This window comes from Herpailurus yagouaroundi, unplaced genomic scaffold, assembly GCF_014898765.1.
Source record: "Herpailurus yagouaroundi ecotype Mexico unplaced genomic scaffold, PumYag 29, whole genome shotgun sequence".
Taxonomy (NCBI): Eukaryota; Metazoa; Chordata; class Mammalia; order Carnivora; family Felidae; genus Herpailurus; species Herpailurus yagouaroundi.
Window position 1 is genome coordinate 8740859 of NW_024412377.1, and position 20022 is coordinate 8760880.

At 38.0% G+C, this 20022-nt stretch overlaps 1 protein-coding gene across 1 annotated transcript in view; it reads right to left on the minus strand.

Moving 5' to 3' along the window:
- The window catches only part of LOC121041573 (catenin delta-2-like), a 533025-nt gene that overhangs the window by 347222 nt on the left and 165781 nt on the right, over window positions 1-20022 (minus strand). The window contains exon 2 of the mRNA XM_040492415.1: window positions 18145-18281. Coding sequence (XP_040348349.1) covers window positions 18145-18281 — 137 coding nt within the window. The remainder of the gene's footprint in view (window positions 1-18144; window positions 18282-20022) is intronic.

The following is a 20022-nucleotide window of genomic DNA, read 5'->3' on the forward strand; positions in this document are numbered from 1 at the left end:
GAGCCAGACTGAGCAATTTCATCAACACCATTTGTTGTTGTTGTTATTACTACTGTTTATTAGAAAGGCTGGCTTACAAATTATTTATTCTTTAGGGAGGTATTTCACATCTCGATGCATAAGAAATGCAAACATGCAGACACTCAGAGCAGTTCGTCTCCCACTTTCCTTAGGAAGACAAGATTCCTTTACCAACAACCTCAGTATCATTAGAGGGTTTAAAAATCAGCTCCATTCCAATAGGGAGAAATACAATTTAATATTAAGAGGTACGACTCCGCATCTTTCTAAGGGTACAAAGGACAAGAAAATTTGGATGGATTTTAAGACTGAAATAAGTGGTTTGATAAACTCAATCATTAACGTTGAAGCTTGCTGTCTTGACCTGCTTTCCTGGAGGCAAGGCAGAGGGGATGCAGGGGCACCATGGGGATTCCGAGCTCCACCCACTCAAACACATCAGTCTGTAACAAGGCTGTGGCTCTGACAGCAAGTTAAATATTAGCTTAATTGTAAATTACCCTCTATATTTAATTTCCGTACGCGGGGAGGTCATGTTTGCTGTGAGTGATGGCTTAATTTATTTTTAAGGAGAACTTGAAAGGTTTTTCTTGTGATTGTATCTGAAAACAAAGTGAATGGATCTGACTGAAGGGGCGTTCTTTGTGGAGCTAAAATTGGTAGAAAAAGAAAAAAGGAAACCCCAGCAAAAACTGTCTAGAATCAATCTTCCAGACAGAGAAAGAAATGCATCAATAAATCTTTAAATGTTTTTATCTTCCTGGGAATAATGACGTTTTTAAATGAAAATCTCTGAATTTTTCTTTTTTTTTTTTTTTTTTAATGTCTGCTTATTTTCAAAGAGAGCAGGGAAGGGGCAGAGAAAGAGAGGGAGACAGAGAATCCCAAGCAGGCTCCGCACTGCCAAACACTTAGCTGACTGAGTCACCCAGGTGCCCCCCAAGATCTTTGAATTCTTCTAAAGATCTTTGCCGGTACTTCTCTCTCTCTTCTCTAATACCTTACTCAGGCAAGTCACAGAGCATAACATTTGTGGCCTTGATCACTTCCTTCATGTATGCACATTTATAGGGCAGTGTGGAAGGGAGCCCGCTTTAAAGGGAAGGCAATTTAATTCAAATCCCTCCCTGCGACACCACAGAGCCCCAGCAAGGTGCAAAATCGCTCATGGTCTCATCTTCATTTTAACATGCGGATTAACATAACCTTCCTCACATGCAAATGTAAGGATCCAGGAAGATAAAGAATAAAACCTCACTAGCATTAATAATGGCATGTAAGTCTTAGCTATTATTATTACAATTATCACTATCAAAAGCAACAGTAGTAGCCATGCAAAAATGAAATATCTTAAGCTTTTTGGAGACAGAATTTCGGTCTTAGATTGAGTTTCCCTCTACTGCCCTAAGTCCAGGCAGACTGATTTTTTTTTTTTTTCTTTACGAAAAAGCCCAATTTAATATCCAATAGTCTCTGGACAACAGTTTATTAACCACGGCCAGTGCAGATGTGAACCGTACTGTCATTCAGACTCATTGTACCCAAGAATATCACAAGAGACTGCCAAAGGCTTTAGTGACATCATGAAGCGTTACATCTTCAGACTGTTACTGCTCTTATCTGTATAGTAATCTACTTAGAAAGAAAGAAAGAAAGAAAGAAAGAAAAGAAAAGAAAAGAAAAGAAAAGAAAGAATCATCAAGAAAGACTGTAATGGTTCCCTGTGAGTAAACCCTGACTGGCTCCTTGTGATGATTTTGGTACAAATATTCGCAAATAACTGACTTAATAGCTAATTCCAGAACTCTCCTGTTAGCTGATCATGTCTCTTCACCTAAGGAACATCTCCTCTAACCAACCACAGAAGATTGTCCAAATCACAGCTGCACATGGAGAGCAGACTTCTCTACCCTGTTCTTTACCAGGAATTCAGTTCTTGAGAGGTCTTGCCAGGAGTTAATAGTCTGCAATGCTCTGACTCACAGTGTTTTTTTTTCTTTTCTTTTCTTTCTTTTTAAAGCATCTTAAATGTGTCAGAAGATACAGGGAAAAAAGTCATGGGCCTGACTTTAAAAATTTACCCATCAATTCCCAAATACATGATTTAGCCAGGATTCATCTGGTTTTAAGTGACCTGAAGCTCAATTTGAACGAGTTTAAGCAAGAAACAATGACCACAAAAAAAAAAAAAAAAAAAAAAAAAAAAAAAAAAGTAATATATTGGAATGATGCTGGGATGTTTCATTGGATTTTTCAAAAAGTTGAACCAAGCATTCTGGCTTTCTTCACAGGTCAGAAAACAAGGTCACCAATTACCCAAATTTCATCTGTTAGACCATCAGCCTCTACTCAACATGCAGCGCTGGGACAAAAAGACCCAGAGACACGTGCTGATGTGTCCGTATCTATTCAAGTCACCACTCGGGGCCATCAATCCCCTGCAGATGGCACAAACCCGGGGTATCTGGGACTGTCCTCAGAGCAGGGGCCTCGGGTGAGCCTGGCAGCCACCACCAATGTGTCTCATCTCCTACAAGTGTACTGTAGATTCCTTTCTATGAGGCCTAAAGTGACACTGCATCATTATAAAGTCATAATGCCTAAAAAAAATGAAAATCCTAGCAACAAAAAGAATTGCAATTTAGTCATGCACAGAGCTAATTAGTTTAAATAATGAAATCACAAATGAGGAAAGTTAACAAGGTGAAAATGCAATTTCTCACTCATTCCTCTATGTACACAGTATAAAAAGGTAAAATTCAAGCAAACACCCAGACATCTCACATTATTGTGAATAAAGAAGATAATTTACTTGGGTTAAAGTCTTTCATAATTAAATGTGAGGATTATTGCTACTGAAATATTCACATCACGAGCTTGCAACTCTTGATCTGTCTAAATACATCAAATTTCATCTAATTTCTCTCTCCACGTACAATTCCTAACCATTGTTATTTATTTTACTACCCGTTCATTCATTCAACCTAAAATTGAATCACCATCAGTTATTAAGTTAGAAAGTACTAGAGTCTCGATAGTAGAAATTCTGTTATCAAATAGACAGTTTTGGAAAAGGCAGAAAGTAGGAGGCTTCACCAAACTTACCATTAACACTTTCTTAAATACTCCCCAAATCTGAATAAAATGGGTGCATTCCTTTCACTTACATAAAATAGCCCAATAGCAGTGAAACATCAGAACTCCTGGAATGGATTTTACATAATTAATTCAACTTTGGTGGCTAAGAATGAAATTTATTACTATTGTTACTCATATTATTAATTGACAAAATAATGTCATTTTTAAAAGTGTAACCACTGCACAAGGAATAGTTTCTACAGTCCAGGAATTGTGGAAGTCCCTTTCTCCAGTATAAAAAAGAAGGGGGATATACCTCAGAGGGGCGCAGAATCACTTTCCATAATATAATTCAAGCAGTGGCTAATATCCTTGAATTAATACTTAGGACTACCTGGAATCTCCTATCTCATTTTGTGAGAATCCTAACTGGCCTAAGATTTATGTAAACCTTGGGACCTAACGTTCTTCCAGTCCTCTTTGGCTCTGAGCTCCTGCTTCTGTAGGAAAGACCTCTCCCTTCTCTCGATTACAACAATAGACCCAGGAGCACACCAGGATGAGACACATATCTTGCTTTCTCTGATTTTATCCATACTTCTTGACATCAGGCATTCACCCGTGCTGGGGCATGTGTCCATGCCTGTGGTTTCAGACGACTTTTAAATCACAGCAATACAAATGACCTGATTATCAAGAGTTCTAGACCCATTTGTTTCTTTATTGCTTTATAAAGAGTTTCATTAAGACAAGTGACAGAGGGGGGCACCTGGTGGCTCAGGTAATGATCCCAGGGTTGTGGGATAGAGGCCCCCTGCTGTTGAGCTGCCTACTGAGCATGGAGCCTGTTGAAGATTCTATCTCTCTCTCTCCCTCTGCTCCTTTCCCCTACTCACGCACGCTCTCTCTCTAAGAAAAGAAAAAGAAAAGCGACAGGAAAAATGATCTATATATTCTTCTAGAAAGTTGAAATTTAATATAATTAAGTGTAATCAGGAGCTTCAAAATACCTCTTATCCTGTCTCTTCAGCATTACATCGCATGTGATATCCTGACCATAAGTAAAACTCTAAAGGCTTATTTGTTATGGTTTATCTTCAGCCAAGTATCCTCTTCCTCTCTCACAAACTGCTAAGGGACCAAAGAAACCCCCAGATTTACCTTTGGGTTTCATGAATTCATCCAAAGTTTGAGATTGCATATATGTTTAATTGTCAAACAAAGACTGGTGAAGAGAAATTCATGAAGCAGATACAAACTAATTAGGGAGCACAGATTTCCATGGGGTTGCACAGTAAATTTATTAACTAACATGTTTGTACAATCTGTGTTATAATTTGCACACATTCCATCATAACTCTCATATAAGACTCTTCATTTCAGTAGATAATTAAACTTAATTTTGGAGAGATGTTACATGCCTTAAAAGGGTATGTAGTAAGAAAATGCTAGAGGAATTTGAATCAAATGTACTGATGCCAAGGATATCACTTCTCCCACCATATCAAATATTGGCCTAAATCCCATATCCACTTATGAGTAAATCCTCAAAACAAGATGACCCACTTTACTTCAGGAGCCACTACCAGTTTACTCTGTGCCATGGCAGAAGCTCTGAAAATTTAACTTGTCTTTGAAACTGGAAGAAACGTTTTTAGCCCAGTGATGCCTACTGCCCTTTCGCCAGGTTATCAAAGGTTCATCAAATGTCTTAGCTCAAGTTTTTAACTGGACTCACTACAAAGGCAATAGTTTCTAATGCTACATATTAATAATCAGTCTGTTGATAGACACCAAATTATTTAGAAGTTATGAATACCTTAGACAACTGAGAAAAGACTCTTAGCAGGTACAAAAAAATCTGCATATATTTAAACTATGCCAATATTTAAAAAATAATTTGCAATATTTATCTTTAGTGATGGAATACTAATTAACAAATTTTATTTACTAACAAGTGAATACCAGACCTCAAAAACATTTAACATGTGGAGGAGACTTGAGTTCATTTAGTTAAACTTTGTATCAAACGTGAGTCCCTGACAGATATTCATTCAGATTCTCCTTAATTCTAATAACTAAAGGATTCACTATTTCTTTCTTTGAATTTCTGGGCAGTTCTGATTTTAATTGTTGTTTTAGGTAATACTACAGCACATAGTCTTTCCAACTTTTTTCATATCCCTGTTTCCTAGGATTGCCATATCTTAGTTTCATATCCTGGTCAGAAAAAGAATAAAATAGGGGTGCCTGAGTGGCTTAGTTGTTAAGTGTCTGACTATTGATCTCAGCTCAGGTCTTGAAATCAGGGTCATGAGTTCAAGCCCCATGTTGGGCTACGCACCAGTGCGGAGAGGAAAGAAGAGAAGGAAAGAGAAGAGAAAACCAAAAAGAAAAGACAAGAAGAAAAAAGAAAAACGATAATATATTTTGGGCATCCTATGGAAAGGCAATGAATGAAGTTGGCAGCAAAAGGCCCACCCAGAGCCACCCAAGGCTACAGGCATCAAATAATAGCACATTTACAAGCAGCCATGGTACATTTCTGTGCTGCCACCCACTGGTCAAAGGTCTGCCACTGATCATTGTTCGTTAGCGAATTTCCCGAAGAGACAGAAAAGTGATTAGTTGTACTCCTTGGTACTTCCCTAAATTTGTCATTTGCCAGCATCATTGAGGAGATTTCTTCCATGTTTGAAAGTCTCCACCTTTTGAACCCATTCTCAGGGTAGACTTGCAATAAAACTGGTCATTAACTCTAGCAATATGAACCCCAAGCCTGACCATTTTATTTGGGCCTTCCAAATATTTCAAGAGTTACCTGTCATTGAATTATTCCTTTTCAGCTTCAAGTTGCTTAAGTTTGCAACTAAGGATCATGTCTGGTACAAAACTGAATCTGCTATCTGCCAGTTTTGATCCTTTATCCTAATTCTCTTCTCAGTTGGATAACATCTGTCTAATAAAAGTTTTCTCGTTCCCCATACCAAATATTTAGAGGCAGCTCATACCAACCTCCTTCCCACTCCAAGACAGTTCATCAGTGTTTCACCCATCTGACGCCCCACATCACTTGCCTTCTAGACTCTTCACAGGCCTTGGTGCTGCCCCGGGGAATGCTGGGGCTTACAACAACTCATGTTTAGGAGCTTATTGTGTCTACTCTATAAACACACTGCAAATATTTTTAAATGTATTATTTAAATATTTTAATATTTATGATCCTGTAGAATATAGAATAACATATGCTATAGAATGGTTTGCCATGTGTCACTAGGCTCTGGGCTAGCACTTCATTTCAAAGAGTGACCTCTGCCCACAGGGATAACTATAAAAAAAAAAAGACATACAAGAACAAGGATGTGGGGACGCCTCGTGTGGGCAGCTCGGTAAATTAAGCTTCTGACTCTTGATATTGGCTCAGGTCATGACCCTGGGGTTGTGGGACTGAGCCCCACATCAGGCTCCAAACTCAGCATGGAGTTTGCTTGGGATTCTCCCTCTCCCTCCCTCTACCCCTCCTCCACTCACATGTACTCTCTCTCTCTGTCTCTCTCTCTCTCTGTCTCTCTCTCTCTCTCTCTCTCTCTCTCTTTGCAAGGTTTTTTTTTTAAAATAAAAAAATAAAAACACTGATTGAAGAAACTGAAACCCTAACAGGTATTTTATTACAAGTAAGCAAAGCATTCAGTTTTCAGCTAAAATGGAACAGAAAAAAACCAAAATAATAAGTCAATTAATGAACGCGTACTCTCCACACAAAGACACTGGATTCATTCTCTGTGTCGGGCACTACTGTTCTTGGGCAGCAAAGCAACAGTAAGGGGGGGGAGACCCAGCCACAAACCTATTCCAGAAATTAACTGATTAGTCAGTTCTCAGAAAAAGAATTACAATTTTTATTATTACTATCATTATTTTAGTAGCAATATGCATGTAATACTAAAATATTTCATTGACATTAAATCAAGTGACAACAGCATGAGAAGGGTTGAAAAGCTCTCAGGATGATAATTTCTTTTTTTTTTTTTAATGTTGATTCATTTTTGAGAGAAATAGAGAGAGAGAGAGAGAGAGAGAGAGAGAGAGAGCGAGAGAGCGAGTGCATGAGTGGGCGAGGGGCAGAGAGAGAGTGACAGAACCTGAAGCAGGCTGCAGGCTCCAGGCTCCAAGCTGTCAGCACAGAGCCCGATGCAGGGCTGGAACCCATGAACCAAGAGATCACGACCTGAGCCGAAGTCGGAAGCTCAACGACTGAGCCACCCAGGCAATCCTCGGTATGGTAATTTCTTATCTTGGGTCTCCATAAAGAGACCCTATTCCTGCAGTATTATTAAAGCCATGTTTTTAGAAGACATGCCCAAAGAGGGCTGAGATGCCATTCGTGATACATGAGGGCTCCCCAAATAGAAAGAATTTACACTCTAGATTATTAATTTTCAGCATAAACAGTCTCTCGTTTTGACAGGAGGTCTACAGAAGGTAGGCAGGTGGCTGACAAGTATTTAAGCCCGGGGTATCATTTATTCAAAGTGTCTGTGTTCACTAATGGGTGGCTCCGGACACAGCCGATCTCTTGTCTGGGCAGAGGTGAGAGTACCGGTGCTGACCTACAGGACCACAACGGCACTTTAAAAGTTTCACAACAACTCAAAGATTGAAATGCCCTTGGATGACACCTCGGAGTTCTGCTTCCCAAAACAGGGCAGACAGCAGCACCAAACTGCACGCGGGATTGCTCATCTTTGCCTACAACTATGACATGATCTTAGATTGAATTCAATGTAATCCTAATTTTTTTTTAATTTTTTTTTAACGTTTATTTTTGAGACAGAGAGAGACAGAGCATGAACGGGGGAGGGGCAGAGAGAGAAGGAGACACAGAATCGGAAACAGGCTCCGGGCTATGAGCCATCAGCCCAGAGCCCGATGTGGCGCTCGAACTCTCGGACCACGAGATCGTGACCTGAGCTTAACCGACTGAGCCACCCAGGCGCCCCAATGTAATTCTAACTTGTAACTCTGAACATAACTCCTGCACCTAGCAGACCCTCCAGGATACCCATCTAAGCTGTAAAATGCACCCCCAGGTAACCATCTATTGACTGCTGAATGCAGCTCTTTAGAACTGGCCACTAAATGCTGAGGACTACCTGTCCTAAGCGACTTTTGTTTGTTTGTTTGGGTCTTGTTGAGTCCTTCTGTCTCCTAGTAATTAGGCAAGTGGTCCAGCTACTTCTGGAGACGCTGCGAAGAATGTGAAAATCAGAACTTGTCATTATCAAGGAGGAGGATGCTGATCTTCAGTTTTTTTACGGCAGCAGGCCATGGAGCCAGCTCATTTAGAGCCTGGGGCATGAACCTGCACATTTTCCTTTAATGACTGCAGCTGAATGACAGCAACTTGAACATGATCGATGGGCTGCCGCGGGCGTGTTTACCTGTGTCACTGATGCATGCTAGAGAAAACTTCCGTCCACACCACTGATTCTTGGAAACAGGAATGTTCAATGAAAAGAAAGCCATGGTGTTGAGCTCACAGTTCTTGTTTCATACCACATTTTCTCTACACACATTAACAATGAGGTGCGTAAATTCCTTGAATTTTTTTTTTAACATTTATTTTTGGGAGACTGGGAGAGACAGAGCGTGAGTGGGGAGAGGAACAGAGAGAGAGGGAGAGACACAGAATCTGAAGCAGGCTCCAGGCTCTGAGCTGTCAGCACAGAGCCTGTCAAGGGGTTCGAATCCACGAACCGTGAGATTATGACCTGAGCCCAAGTCGGACGCTTAACCAACTGAGCCACCTAGGCGTGTGAATTCCTTTTGTTTAGAATCTCATTCATGATTCCTTCAGATTGCAAAAATATATTGCAGATCAAATTGATGTGAGGTTATCTGCCTCTCTTTTCCTAGTTAAATGAGAGCAAGGCAGGCAGGGGCATCATTTAACCTGACCTCAGCAAACTTTGGCCATAGAGAAATGTTTTTTTGGGAGAAATATTAGACAATATATTGAAGCCCATTATAATACCTGAATTGAGAGAGAATGCAGTACAGTGAAAAGAGCACTGGATTCAGAATAAAACAAGCTAATTTTCTCATTTCAATTCTATGGCAATTTCTTATATGGCTTTAGGTAAGCAAATTAAATACCATTTTAAAGTGAGTTTCTTTGGTCACCAACAGAAGACACTGGATGAAATAATTACTAGAGTAACACTCATTACTTATAGATCTCATGAAATAAGTTTTACATAAAGAGTTAACAGAAGTATGTCATATTTTATAAAAAATATGTATATTTCAATGAAATGTAGTGTCTAACCTTTTAAAAACATTTTTGTGATTTTGAGATACTATTTAACAATGTTTTCTTGTCCTATCGTGTTTTATATGTTTATCTTTACTGTTTCCACCATATTTGGTTCAGTTGTTCTGAATACTGAACATGTTTCCCCCATTTATTCCCTCTAGAATATCCTGCTTGTTAATTTCCTACTTTGCAAACCCTGTACAAGGGCACTGACTAATACCCCTGGAGCTCCTGCTTTGTAAGTCCTGCCTGTGGCTCTTATCAGTAACTAATTATGACATATTTTCCCAGTGAGTTTGTAAGGGTCTTTAAAGTCTTTCTCAGAACTTTGCTCCAGGCAGGTTCTGTCAAAGTAGACCCAATGATTTATGTACAAGGAAGTGTGACATGGCATTTTTGTTTCATTCTGAGAAAATTGAATCAACCTAGGAGATCAACAAAGATGGAAAGGTTCAATAAAATTATAATGTTAACTCACAGTGTATCTGTTTAGGTTTTAATACAATAGTGATATGAAAAATAGTCTTACTATAATATTAAGTATACGAGGAAGTATAAAAAATTTATAAAGGAAAATAAAAATGTTGTATAAATAATTATATATTCATATAAAAATCTTAGAAGGGCCCTTCCCAAATATTTGCAACAATCTCTAGCTGCAATATGACTCCCAAATAAAATTTTTAATCTTCATTCCTTTCTGCGTTTTTAAACTTTTTTACAATGTGTATGAATTACTTTATAATGGAAAATTCATAGAAACTTTATAAAATATCATATTAAAATGTTCAATGTGATTTCACATATGAATATTTAGCAATGAATTCTAATGATAAATATAAAAGAGGCATTAGAAAGGCACTATAATGTCATGTTACAAAACCCCACATATTAAAAGCTTACCTTCTTTTTTTAAATTTTTCTTAATGTTTTCATTTATTTTTGAGACAGAGAGAGACAGAGCATGAGCAGGGGAGGGGCAGAGAGAGAGGGAGACACAGAATCTGAAGCAGGCTCCAGGCTCCCAGCTGTCAGCACAGAGCCCAACGTGGGGCTCAAACTCACAGACTGTGAGATCATGACCTGAGCTGAAGTCGGACGCCTTACCAACTGAGCCACCCAGGCGCCCCTAAGAGCTTATCTTCTAATTTAGCATATAAAAGCTTAGTCCATTTTTACTTTTCCCATCATAGCCTCCAGTCCCTGAAAAACCCAACTCCTAATAGCTTCAAAGGGAACAGAACAGACAGCATCCAAACGAATTAATTCTTAGAATTTGGGGTGATTAAAAAGGTAGATAAGTATACGTGTGTCTTGAGAAGCGTTACAAAGTCAAATTTTAAGGGAAAAATTCAAAATAACTTACAGGCAAGAACAGAATATACACAAAAGAGCATGGCAGGCAGGAGGAGGAAGGGAGGGAGATGACCCATCCACACTTCCAGAATATTCACCAGTGACTAGAACTCCTAGCGCCAATTCCCAAGACCTTAGACAAGCGGTTTAGGACACTCGTTGCTCCGCTCTCTCAGGCTTCAGTCATCATTTTTGCGATGTAACAGATCCAGGATCCACAAAGAAATAGACTGTTTCATACCCAGCAAGTTCCATTAACCCCCTGCCACCTGACCACTCCCCTTCCTTCCTACCTGGAGCTCCACACTGCTACATACACCACTTAATTTCCTTCTTTAGGTTGCTGTGAATCTAAACACCTAGTCTGGTCAGCCTGTCTGCACCATGTCTGTGCATGTGATATCCATCCACAAGGCTTTCTGATCCTTGCTGACTCCAGGATCTGTCCTTCCTTCTTCCAAACCACACCCTCTACCAGGACCCAGATCTGTAGACTCCTGGCTTGCAACTTCATAGCGCAGTTCACATCTCGAAAAAGGTCATGACTGTTCCTACCATGGTTTATGTTCTAACAATGAAAGCAAGGGGGAAAATGTGCTTTCTCCCCCCATTTTCAATCTACATCTGGCTTGAAACAAGAAATAAATTCAAAATCATCGAGCAATTCTCATTTTAATTTTAATATATGGAAAGAGTTCCACTTGTGGCACTTTGATACATAGAATTCTTTTTTCTCTGACTACATGAATATAAAGTTCACTAGTCTTTGCAGATAATCCTTCCCTATCTTCTTGACCTTTCCTAAAGGTGTTTTAATTTCCTCTTTTTCATGGATGATAATTGTGTCATTACTTTCATAAGATGCTTTCCCAAGACATAGTTTGGAAAGTGATTAATCATCACAGGTCATTTTTCACATCATGTTATCAGAAACTACTGTTCCACATTACAGTAACACTACCAATGCTGAAAGACTTGGCAATGACATGTGGCACAGAACAAAGACTAATTAAAGGAGGATTTTATAATGTGCTCTTTCCCAGTCATATGCTTTTTATACAGAGCTAATGGAGTTTAAAAATTATAAATAGAGGCGCCTGGGTGGCTCAGTCAGTTGATCGTCCGACTTCGGCTCAGGTCATGACCTCGCAGTTCCTGAGTTCGAGCCCCGTGTCGGGCTCTGTGCTGACAGCTCGGAGCCTGGAGCCTGCTTCTGATTCTGTGTCTCCCTCTCTCACTACCCCTCCCCCACTCTCTCACTCTCTTTCAAAAATAAATACACATTAAAAAAATTTTTTTAATTATAAATAAAAGAAACTAAATAAAAATAAAGGCATGCTATCCTCACCATGAATCAATGTAAAATATCAAGATTTCTTTAGATTCTGTGTAAGAAGAATGAATGTTTTAAAATGCTTGTTTCGTGCCTTCACAGGACATACCATGTATAAAGTACTCTGTGCAGTAGCTTTGCCCATAGTGGGAGGTCAGAAGTGTCTTCACTCCTACTTTCCCCTCTATTAAGAATAATAACAAAAGTGATTAAAAGCAAGAAATCTTCTGTTTTGCCACCTAGAAAATAATCAGTATTTGAAATAATGGTACCAAAAATTTCCTCTAAAATCAAGAACATGATTGCAATCCTTGTGCAAAGTAAGAACAAAAAACAAAAAACAAAACAAAAAAATAAACAAGAGAAATTACTGTAGCAATAGTGTCTAGGGTTATAAATACTGTCAAGTTAAGGAATGTTCTTATTAGTATAAATTACTTGGAGTTTTTAAGTAAATTGACTAGAAAGTTTCCTTAAATTTTTGTCTGTAAGTTTTAAATATTTTATACATTTCTATATATGTTTGTCTTCTAACTTCACTGCTAAATAGTAGAAGTCAGAGTTCAGATTTGTGTATCACCCAGGGAAGGTTAGTTCTAAGCACAGTGTTGGCATTTGATAAACACTACTGAAAAATACAATGAAATGTGACACTGGCATATACTGTTATATGCCTACAATTTCTATGTAACCTATTCATTTTTAAATGTACTTCACTGGTTGAATTATTACAAAAAACACATTTATCTGAGTCATAATTTACAAAGATCAATGAACTATATGAGTTCTAAAGGTCTTTAAAATGCCCCGTAATTTCCTAGCTTATACAAGAAGACTATTTGGATGCCAGCGTTGGAATTGTGTGATGATCAAATGAAACAACAGTTACCTGAAGGAAAAGAAATATTCTTTCAAAATGAATATATTTTTAGGAAAGTCATGGTTTTCTTAAGAGCACAGGAGTCCATGTTGATTTAAGGCAAAATACAAAGACAAGGTTACATAGTGTAAACGAATATAAATTCTTATCTAATTGTGTAGACCAGCACTGTGACAATTAAAAACAATGAAAACACATGGGCAAACACCAGGACTACTACTCTTAGGCAACCACAAGCGAACATTATTGTGCTTCTCACAGTCACACCCCTCCACATGGGCGATGCGAGCACTGTCCCTTCTCCTGGAGACCACTGTCCTGGCATTGTCATGACTCCCCACCACCTTTCCCAGAGTCAAAAAAATTTTGCTCTCTTTTCTCATTTTGATCTCATCTCAAAGAGTCACAACCTAGGTCTAAACATTAACAATCATGACTTTCTAATTCTTGATTTTGAGCACACAGCTCTCAAGCTATCACCATCTGCACACTCACTGCGAATGCATTGTCACTAACAATTTCTCTTTCCCCGCTTCCACTCTATGTCACTTCCAAGATCCATCATTATAATGGCTGTCTTGCATCCCTCATCTCCAATGCCTCCCCTCCCCACCTCTGCTTAGCCCAGCTAACTCCAAACAAGTCCAACTCAAGCAAGATGACTGTGCTCATCTGAAGAGAGGGGAAGAAATACCGCAGTTTCCAACACCAAGCCATCGGGTGACCTGAGACCATGTACTTTGCCTCTTTTGCATTCTCATTGATGAACTGTCTTTGTTCCAAAAGCCATTCTTTTCTCTGATGCACTAGATCCATTCACTCTCATCTACCCAGTAACTTTTCTCCCTGTTATTTCCCCCCCTTTCAAGCGTCATAAATTTCACTTTCTATAAGTCACTGCCATCATCATAGGGATACCTACCATCCTTAAAAAAGAATCCCTTCATTGTTCTCACCCCTTTAAGACACCCCATGTTTGGGGCTGCTATATATAATGAATGGCTATCAATCACCCCCTCTAAGTTATGTATCCAAATCACATGAACGAAGTCATCACATGCCTGTCCTCCATCCACCCCCCCCCTTTCTGATGAAGGACGCTTGTTTACAGGAGAGGAAATAGGAATTAGGTCCCTCTCTCTTAATGCCCCATAGAGAAACTTGATAACTTGGAAATGAGACAGATGTGTCTGAAATACAGAAAATTACCCATAGAGTATAACATAAATCATGGTTCTATTTATGTTAATATGAAAGTGTAAAATTTACCAGCTAAAAGCAATCAAGATGGGAAATTAGAACAAAGAAATAAATCAATGAACACCTTTTCATGGAGTAACCCATGACTGCTTGGGTTCAAGGTCTCTAGGACTCAGATTACAAATATCTTAGTCATGCCATACATGTCATGTGGACACATTTCATGACATAGGGCTTGGCATGACTTAAGTTCATTCTATGGTTATAAACCAGAATTTATTTCTATGCAATGTTAACTGCCTGTCTAAAAACTTACATTATTACTCTCCATAACAACTTATTCCAATAAACTGTCAAACTGAGTGTTCTTTATACATGTATTTCTTTCATCGTTATTGTACTTTGCATATATAAAGTGCTCAATACATTTAATGAATGAGTAAATAAATTATGAAACCTATCACTTGGCAGTGAGCTCAGAACATATGCCTGCTGTGATAAAGAATGACTTCTCTCCTGCAGAACTGATGTCCAAGGAGACAGCACTGGGGTAGCACATAAGAGTGATGCCATAAAATTTCTTCCTTCAAACTTTCTAACTTAATAAATAGGACTTTTAGTCAGGAAAGCTATTTCCCATTAGCACCAAAGAGGACCCGGCAAGCAATAGTCAAATGAACATATTTATAAATGTTATGTACATAATTATTAAAAATCATAAAAGACATTTAATGGCCAAAGTCAGTTTTCTTTCATCTCAGCTAATTTTTTTTTCAGATATATTTAACTTAGCTTTGGCTCCATAGATAATAGCCTAGACCTCAGGAAAAGAAATGATGCAAACCTTAAAAATAATTTAGGACGAAAATCTTCAGTGAAGAAAACAATTGCTTGTTTGCACCAGGCCACCCAAGGAAGTCCATGGACCTGGCTGCTGGTGGATCTGGCCTTAACATGGGCACATGCTGCCCACAGGACCTGATGATGCCTGAGCCTCTGATGCGGAGGCTTCCAGATCCTCTACTCGGCTTCCAGGACAGACTCTCACACCTGTTCACATTAGTTTCCTGCCACAAAGAATCTAACCTTTGCCATCCAAAAATGAATGCTGGACTTATTTTAATTATTTGAAAAAACTCTTCACAATACGTTTTTATTAAATCCTCACCAAGGATTTGGAGAGGCCATGTTATTTATAGCAATGTATTTTTGCTTCAAGCAGCTTATCCACTCTCTCGACTACAAACATCACTATCTCAGCAGAAGTAGCATCTCCTAGTATCCAACTAATATCTATTCCAACCTCCCAATTCTTTCTCTCATTTTTGATTGTCTTCCCTATACTCTACCTCCATCTAATCGGAAACACATATGGTAACCAATGTTGATAGTTTGATTTATTTCCTCCTACACTTTTCTAGATGTTCATAAACATAAACAAAAATATTTATTATGTTGTTTTTTAAAGTCCTCATGCAATTTTTCAAAGATATAATATATAGCTCCAACTCATTTTATTAATAACTACATAAAAAGGATATAGCTTTTATATAAAAGATACACCTTGGGGAAACTGGGTGGCTCAGTTGGTTAAGCATCCGACTTCGGCTCAGGTCATGATCTCGCGGTTCATGAGTTTGAGCAGCGCATCGGGCTCTGTACTGATAGCTCAGAGCGTGGAACCTGCTTCGGATTCTGTGTCTCTCTCTCTCTCTCTCTCTCTCTCTGCCCCTCCTCCAGTCACTCGTGCTCTCTCACTCTCTCTCTCAAAAATAAACATTAAAAAAGATACACCTTGCTTTTCAACTTATCATTATTGTTCTATTTTTTCTATCCTAGATAATTTTTCAATAAACACCCATATACATAAAACCTTATGATCTAGGTCACCCATTTCTATACTATCTATGTCTAGGCACGACAAATCAAAGGCTACTGACACTATAAATGCCAATTCATAGCAACATTTCATTTTAAACAAAGGTTACAGCAATACACATTTCCATATGAAGTGACAAAGAATGTGAATTTCCTCAAACCTTAACCCTTAGGTAGATTACAATATATACTATTTTTTAATGTTTGTCTGTTTGGTAGATTAAAGAAAATCATTTCTATCTTGAATTTTATATCCCTGATCAGTAGAGTATAAAACATTTGCATGTATTCATTGGTCTTTTGCATTTTTCTTCTGTGAATTGTTGTTCATATTTTTCGCCTAGTTTTCTATTCTGTATTTCTTTTTCTCTCATCAACATTAGGAAGCATTAATATACTAACTGTATCAACACTTCATCATATTTTTGGCACATATTTTCTCTTGGCCTATTTTTTCTACGATTTTATGTTGAATGTGTCCTTGTGTTTCTGAACCCTCAGTTATGTCCTACAGAGAGAACATTTTGGACCCACTGGATACTATAGTGATGAGTATGTTTGGTAAGGTAAAATCTCTCTACCAAAAATTTCCTTGTAACTCTCGTATACTTATCCTTCCCATGTAATTTTTACAATAGTTTATCCCAGTTTGTCAAAGAGACAATCAGCCGTAAGATCCTTATTACCATAGCCTGAAGTTTATACCTTTATTTGGGAGAAAGTGATATTATTATGGATCATAGCATACCTTGCCATTTATTCCTAATTACTTTATGTCTTCTGATAAAATGCTATACTTTTCATCAGACAGGTCTTGTCATTTTCTTGTTCAGTTTATTCCTCCTGTTTTATATTTTGTCACTAGTCCAATGTTACTGGCCCAAAGACTTCCAGATCATACCTGAGTAAGAAACCATGGCATAGACCAACTTTAACAAAGCACTATCTTGAGTACGGGAACTGGCATGAACCTTCGTTCCTTTCTTCAATTACTCCTTAAAAAGAGTCAGCACGCTCATGAGTGTGCTTTTGGTAGCAAACTCATCAAGGAATACGGCCTGTGCCTCAATTTCCTGCTTACAGACCATTTTCAAAAACCAGATTATCCAATTACTCTATTCAACTTTGCTTTGTGTACCCACTTAGTCATACACTTCCTGACCCGAGGGCACATTTTGACTGAGAGCATCATCGATCCCTTCTGTCAATGGATCTTTCCTCAGCTACTCCATTGATAGCCTGGCCACTTCTGCTGCTTATTCAGCATCCCTGAATCATATAAACCAAACACAGGATGCTTTTTCAATTTCTTTAAAAAATTATGATTTATATTCTAGCACATGCTAAAAGAAGTGAGAAAAAAATCTTGGTTTTCCAGCTTTCTTTGATTATTTGCCACCCTTTATTTACAAGAAACATACCTTTTCTGAAACAGTTTTTTTGTTGTTGTTGTTGTTTTAATCTAAGACTTCAGACTTTATTTACTTATTCATTTTAAGGCAAAGTAATGTCGGGGGAAGAAGCATTCAGATTTTAATTAGTTTTACAGGGAAAGTTCTAAAACACATTTCTTCCAGATCTATCTCAGAGATACTGGAAAGACGAATTCGCCTTGACCCAACACAGAATTCATCTGCTGTCACACATACTAATTTTTTACACTTGTGGATATATTTTGATTGTTGATTAGACTTTATCTTTTCTAAAGACCAATTATTTGGCCTCAGCATTTAGCAGTATTAAATAAAAGGTCCATCACCAAATCTTCCAAAACTTCACCCATATAGGGAATTTTGACTGTCAAGTGTTTTTGTTTGTTTGTTTGTTTGTTTGTTTGTTTTTTACCCCCTGTGGAATATTTCTCAACGAAAAGTGCCTAAATCATGAAGAAAAACATAAAACATATTAATCCACTCTCCAATGGCAATTATAACCCAATTTTAATATTTTTATACTAGAAACCAACATTTGGCCAGAAAATCGTAAGTTTCTTCCAATGTAGCTGAGTCATCATGGGTTCATCTGAAAGAACAAGTTCTAAAGTGCTCCCATAAGTAGGTCACAAAAGTGGAATGTTTCTACCTGTTCTTTGACCGAGGCGAGGATGGCGGAGGTGGTTTCGGTTTCTGAGCCATCCCCATTGGAGGTGGTCAGGCCAGGGCTCAGGGAGCTGGTCTTCTCTGAGGTTGACGAAGGCTGGTCTGGGACAGGCATAGCTCCTGCAATGCAGAGGGACACGTTTAATGCAATGTGAGATGTCACCATGGCAAACAGATACAACTGTCAGGAACCTTAAGCATTCCCCTTGGGAAAAATGAAAATTATGAACTACAGAGAAGGCACATGACATCATTATAGAATAGGAAACAATACAAGTAAACAGAATCATTTCTCCTTTATCACTCCAACCAAATTCTAAGATACACTCACAATTTTCTGTTTTGTATTTGAAGTAAGAGGAAGAAGAAATAATAAGAAGCAAAAAAAAAAAAAAAGAAGAAAGAAAAAAAAGAGTAAAGAAATGAAGTACTGAGTCTTTTTTAAAAAAAAAAAGCCAGCTGATCTACTATTTTATTTCTGTTTTACATAATTTTATTGCTTGTGTATTGGTGTATTTCCATCTCAAAGAAAATCTATTCAATATTCCCCTTTATAAGGAAATCACAAAAATAAATGATCAATAATTTAGAAATAATTAAGGGAATTCACGAATTAACATAAGAAGATTAGTACTGTGAATACTAAATACCTAGCCCACTCCACAAATATTTACCAAGTTCCCTCTCTGTGACCTACGGCAGATGAAAGCTTTTTAAAGCTGCCAAGGCTCATTTGCCACAGTTTATTTTTTCTGAGTTTATAAAAGAAAGAAGAAACTCAAATAACATCAGCTCAATTCATAAATGGATACCATTGTACAGGTTAAAAACATCATCCCAAAAGTTATTTTTTCCCGTTATCTTTCCCTAACAAATAAATAAGACTAAAGTACTTATTATATATATAATCTAGCAGTGCTCATCAGCAGGGGAAATAATTAACCAATAACAATTTTTACCAGAGCACTACAAAATCACTATTCAAATAAAAGTCTGGGAGTAAATAAAGGTGGTTTTCTTGCCTCCAACTATCATATCACATGCCCCTCCGGGAACCAGTGCTGTGTGAATGTTAGAGTATTTCCTGTTCTACTGTATCTGAGCAGCCTGGGTTTTCCAGTCAACAACATCATTTTCATAGGAACCCTTGCACTGTGATATTACCTATATTTGCTAGCAGTTATTAACTAGGGCTATGCTATCTGAAACAGGTTCTATTATAGAATGTTCCTTAAAATGTATGAAAAAGGTGGTCATCTAATTTTTTCACTGGACTTTCCAAATTAGTTTTGATTTGTTGTCATTTTTTAAGTAAAAATTGTAATAATAATATCAACGACGATTAGAATAGCACTGGAAAGATAAATCGGTTACAAACAGAATTTATAGGAGGTTTCGGGAAAATAGTATCTGCAAGCAAGATTCGAGAAAAGAGTAAAGATCAAGTTAAACATAGTTTGGCAAAACGTAACCACGGCTAAAAAGCAGAAGGTATTTTAGGTGATGGAGACTAACAAGATGAAAGAAAGTGATTTAAATAATTATGGTGGTGGGGTTGAGAAGGTAATAATAAAGCACAGTTTTATATTCCACTTGCTTTCACACGTAGTATCCTGTTTGATCAAGCCTTATAATTACAAGGATTTAGATAAACAGATCAACATGTTGTGCCCAGGTAACAGAGCCTGGAAGCCAAGCCCTTCTAATTAGGAAAAGTGTGAGAATGGGGGAAGGAGGGGGGGGAGGGCAGAAAGCAAGAAGAAAGGAAAATGGAAGTTCTTACATGCAAAGTCACCCCCCTTCCCCGGCCTTGCATCTCCACCTGTATCCATGTCACTGGCGTCCAAAGGGGACTCTACCT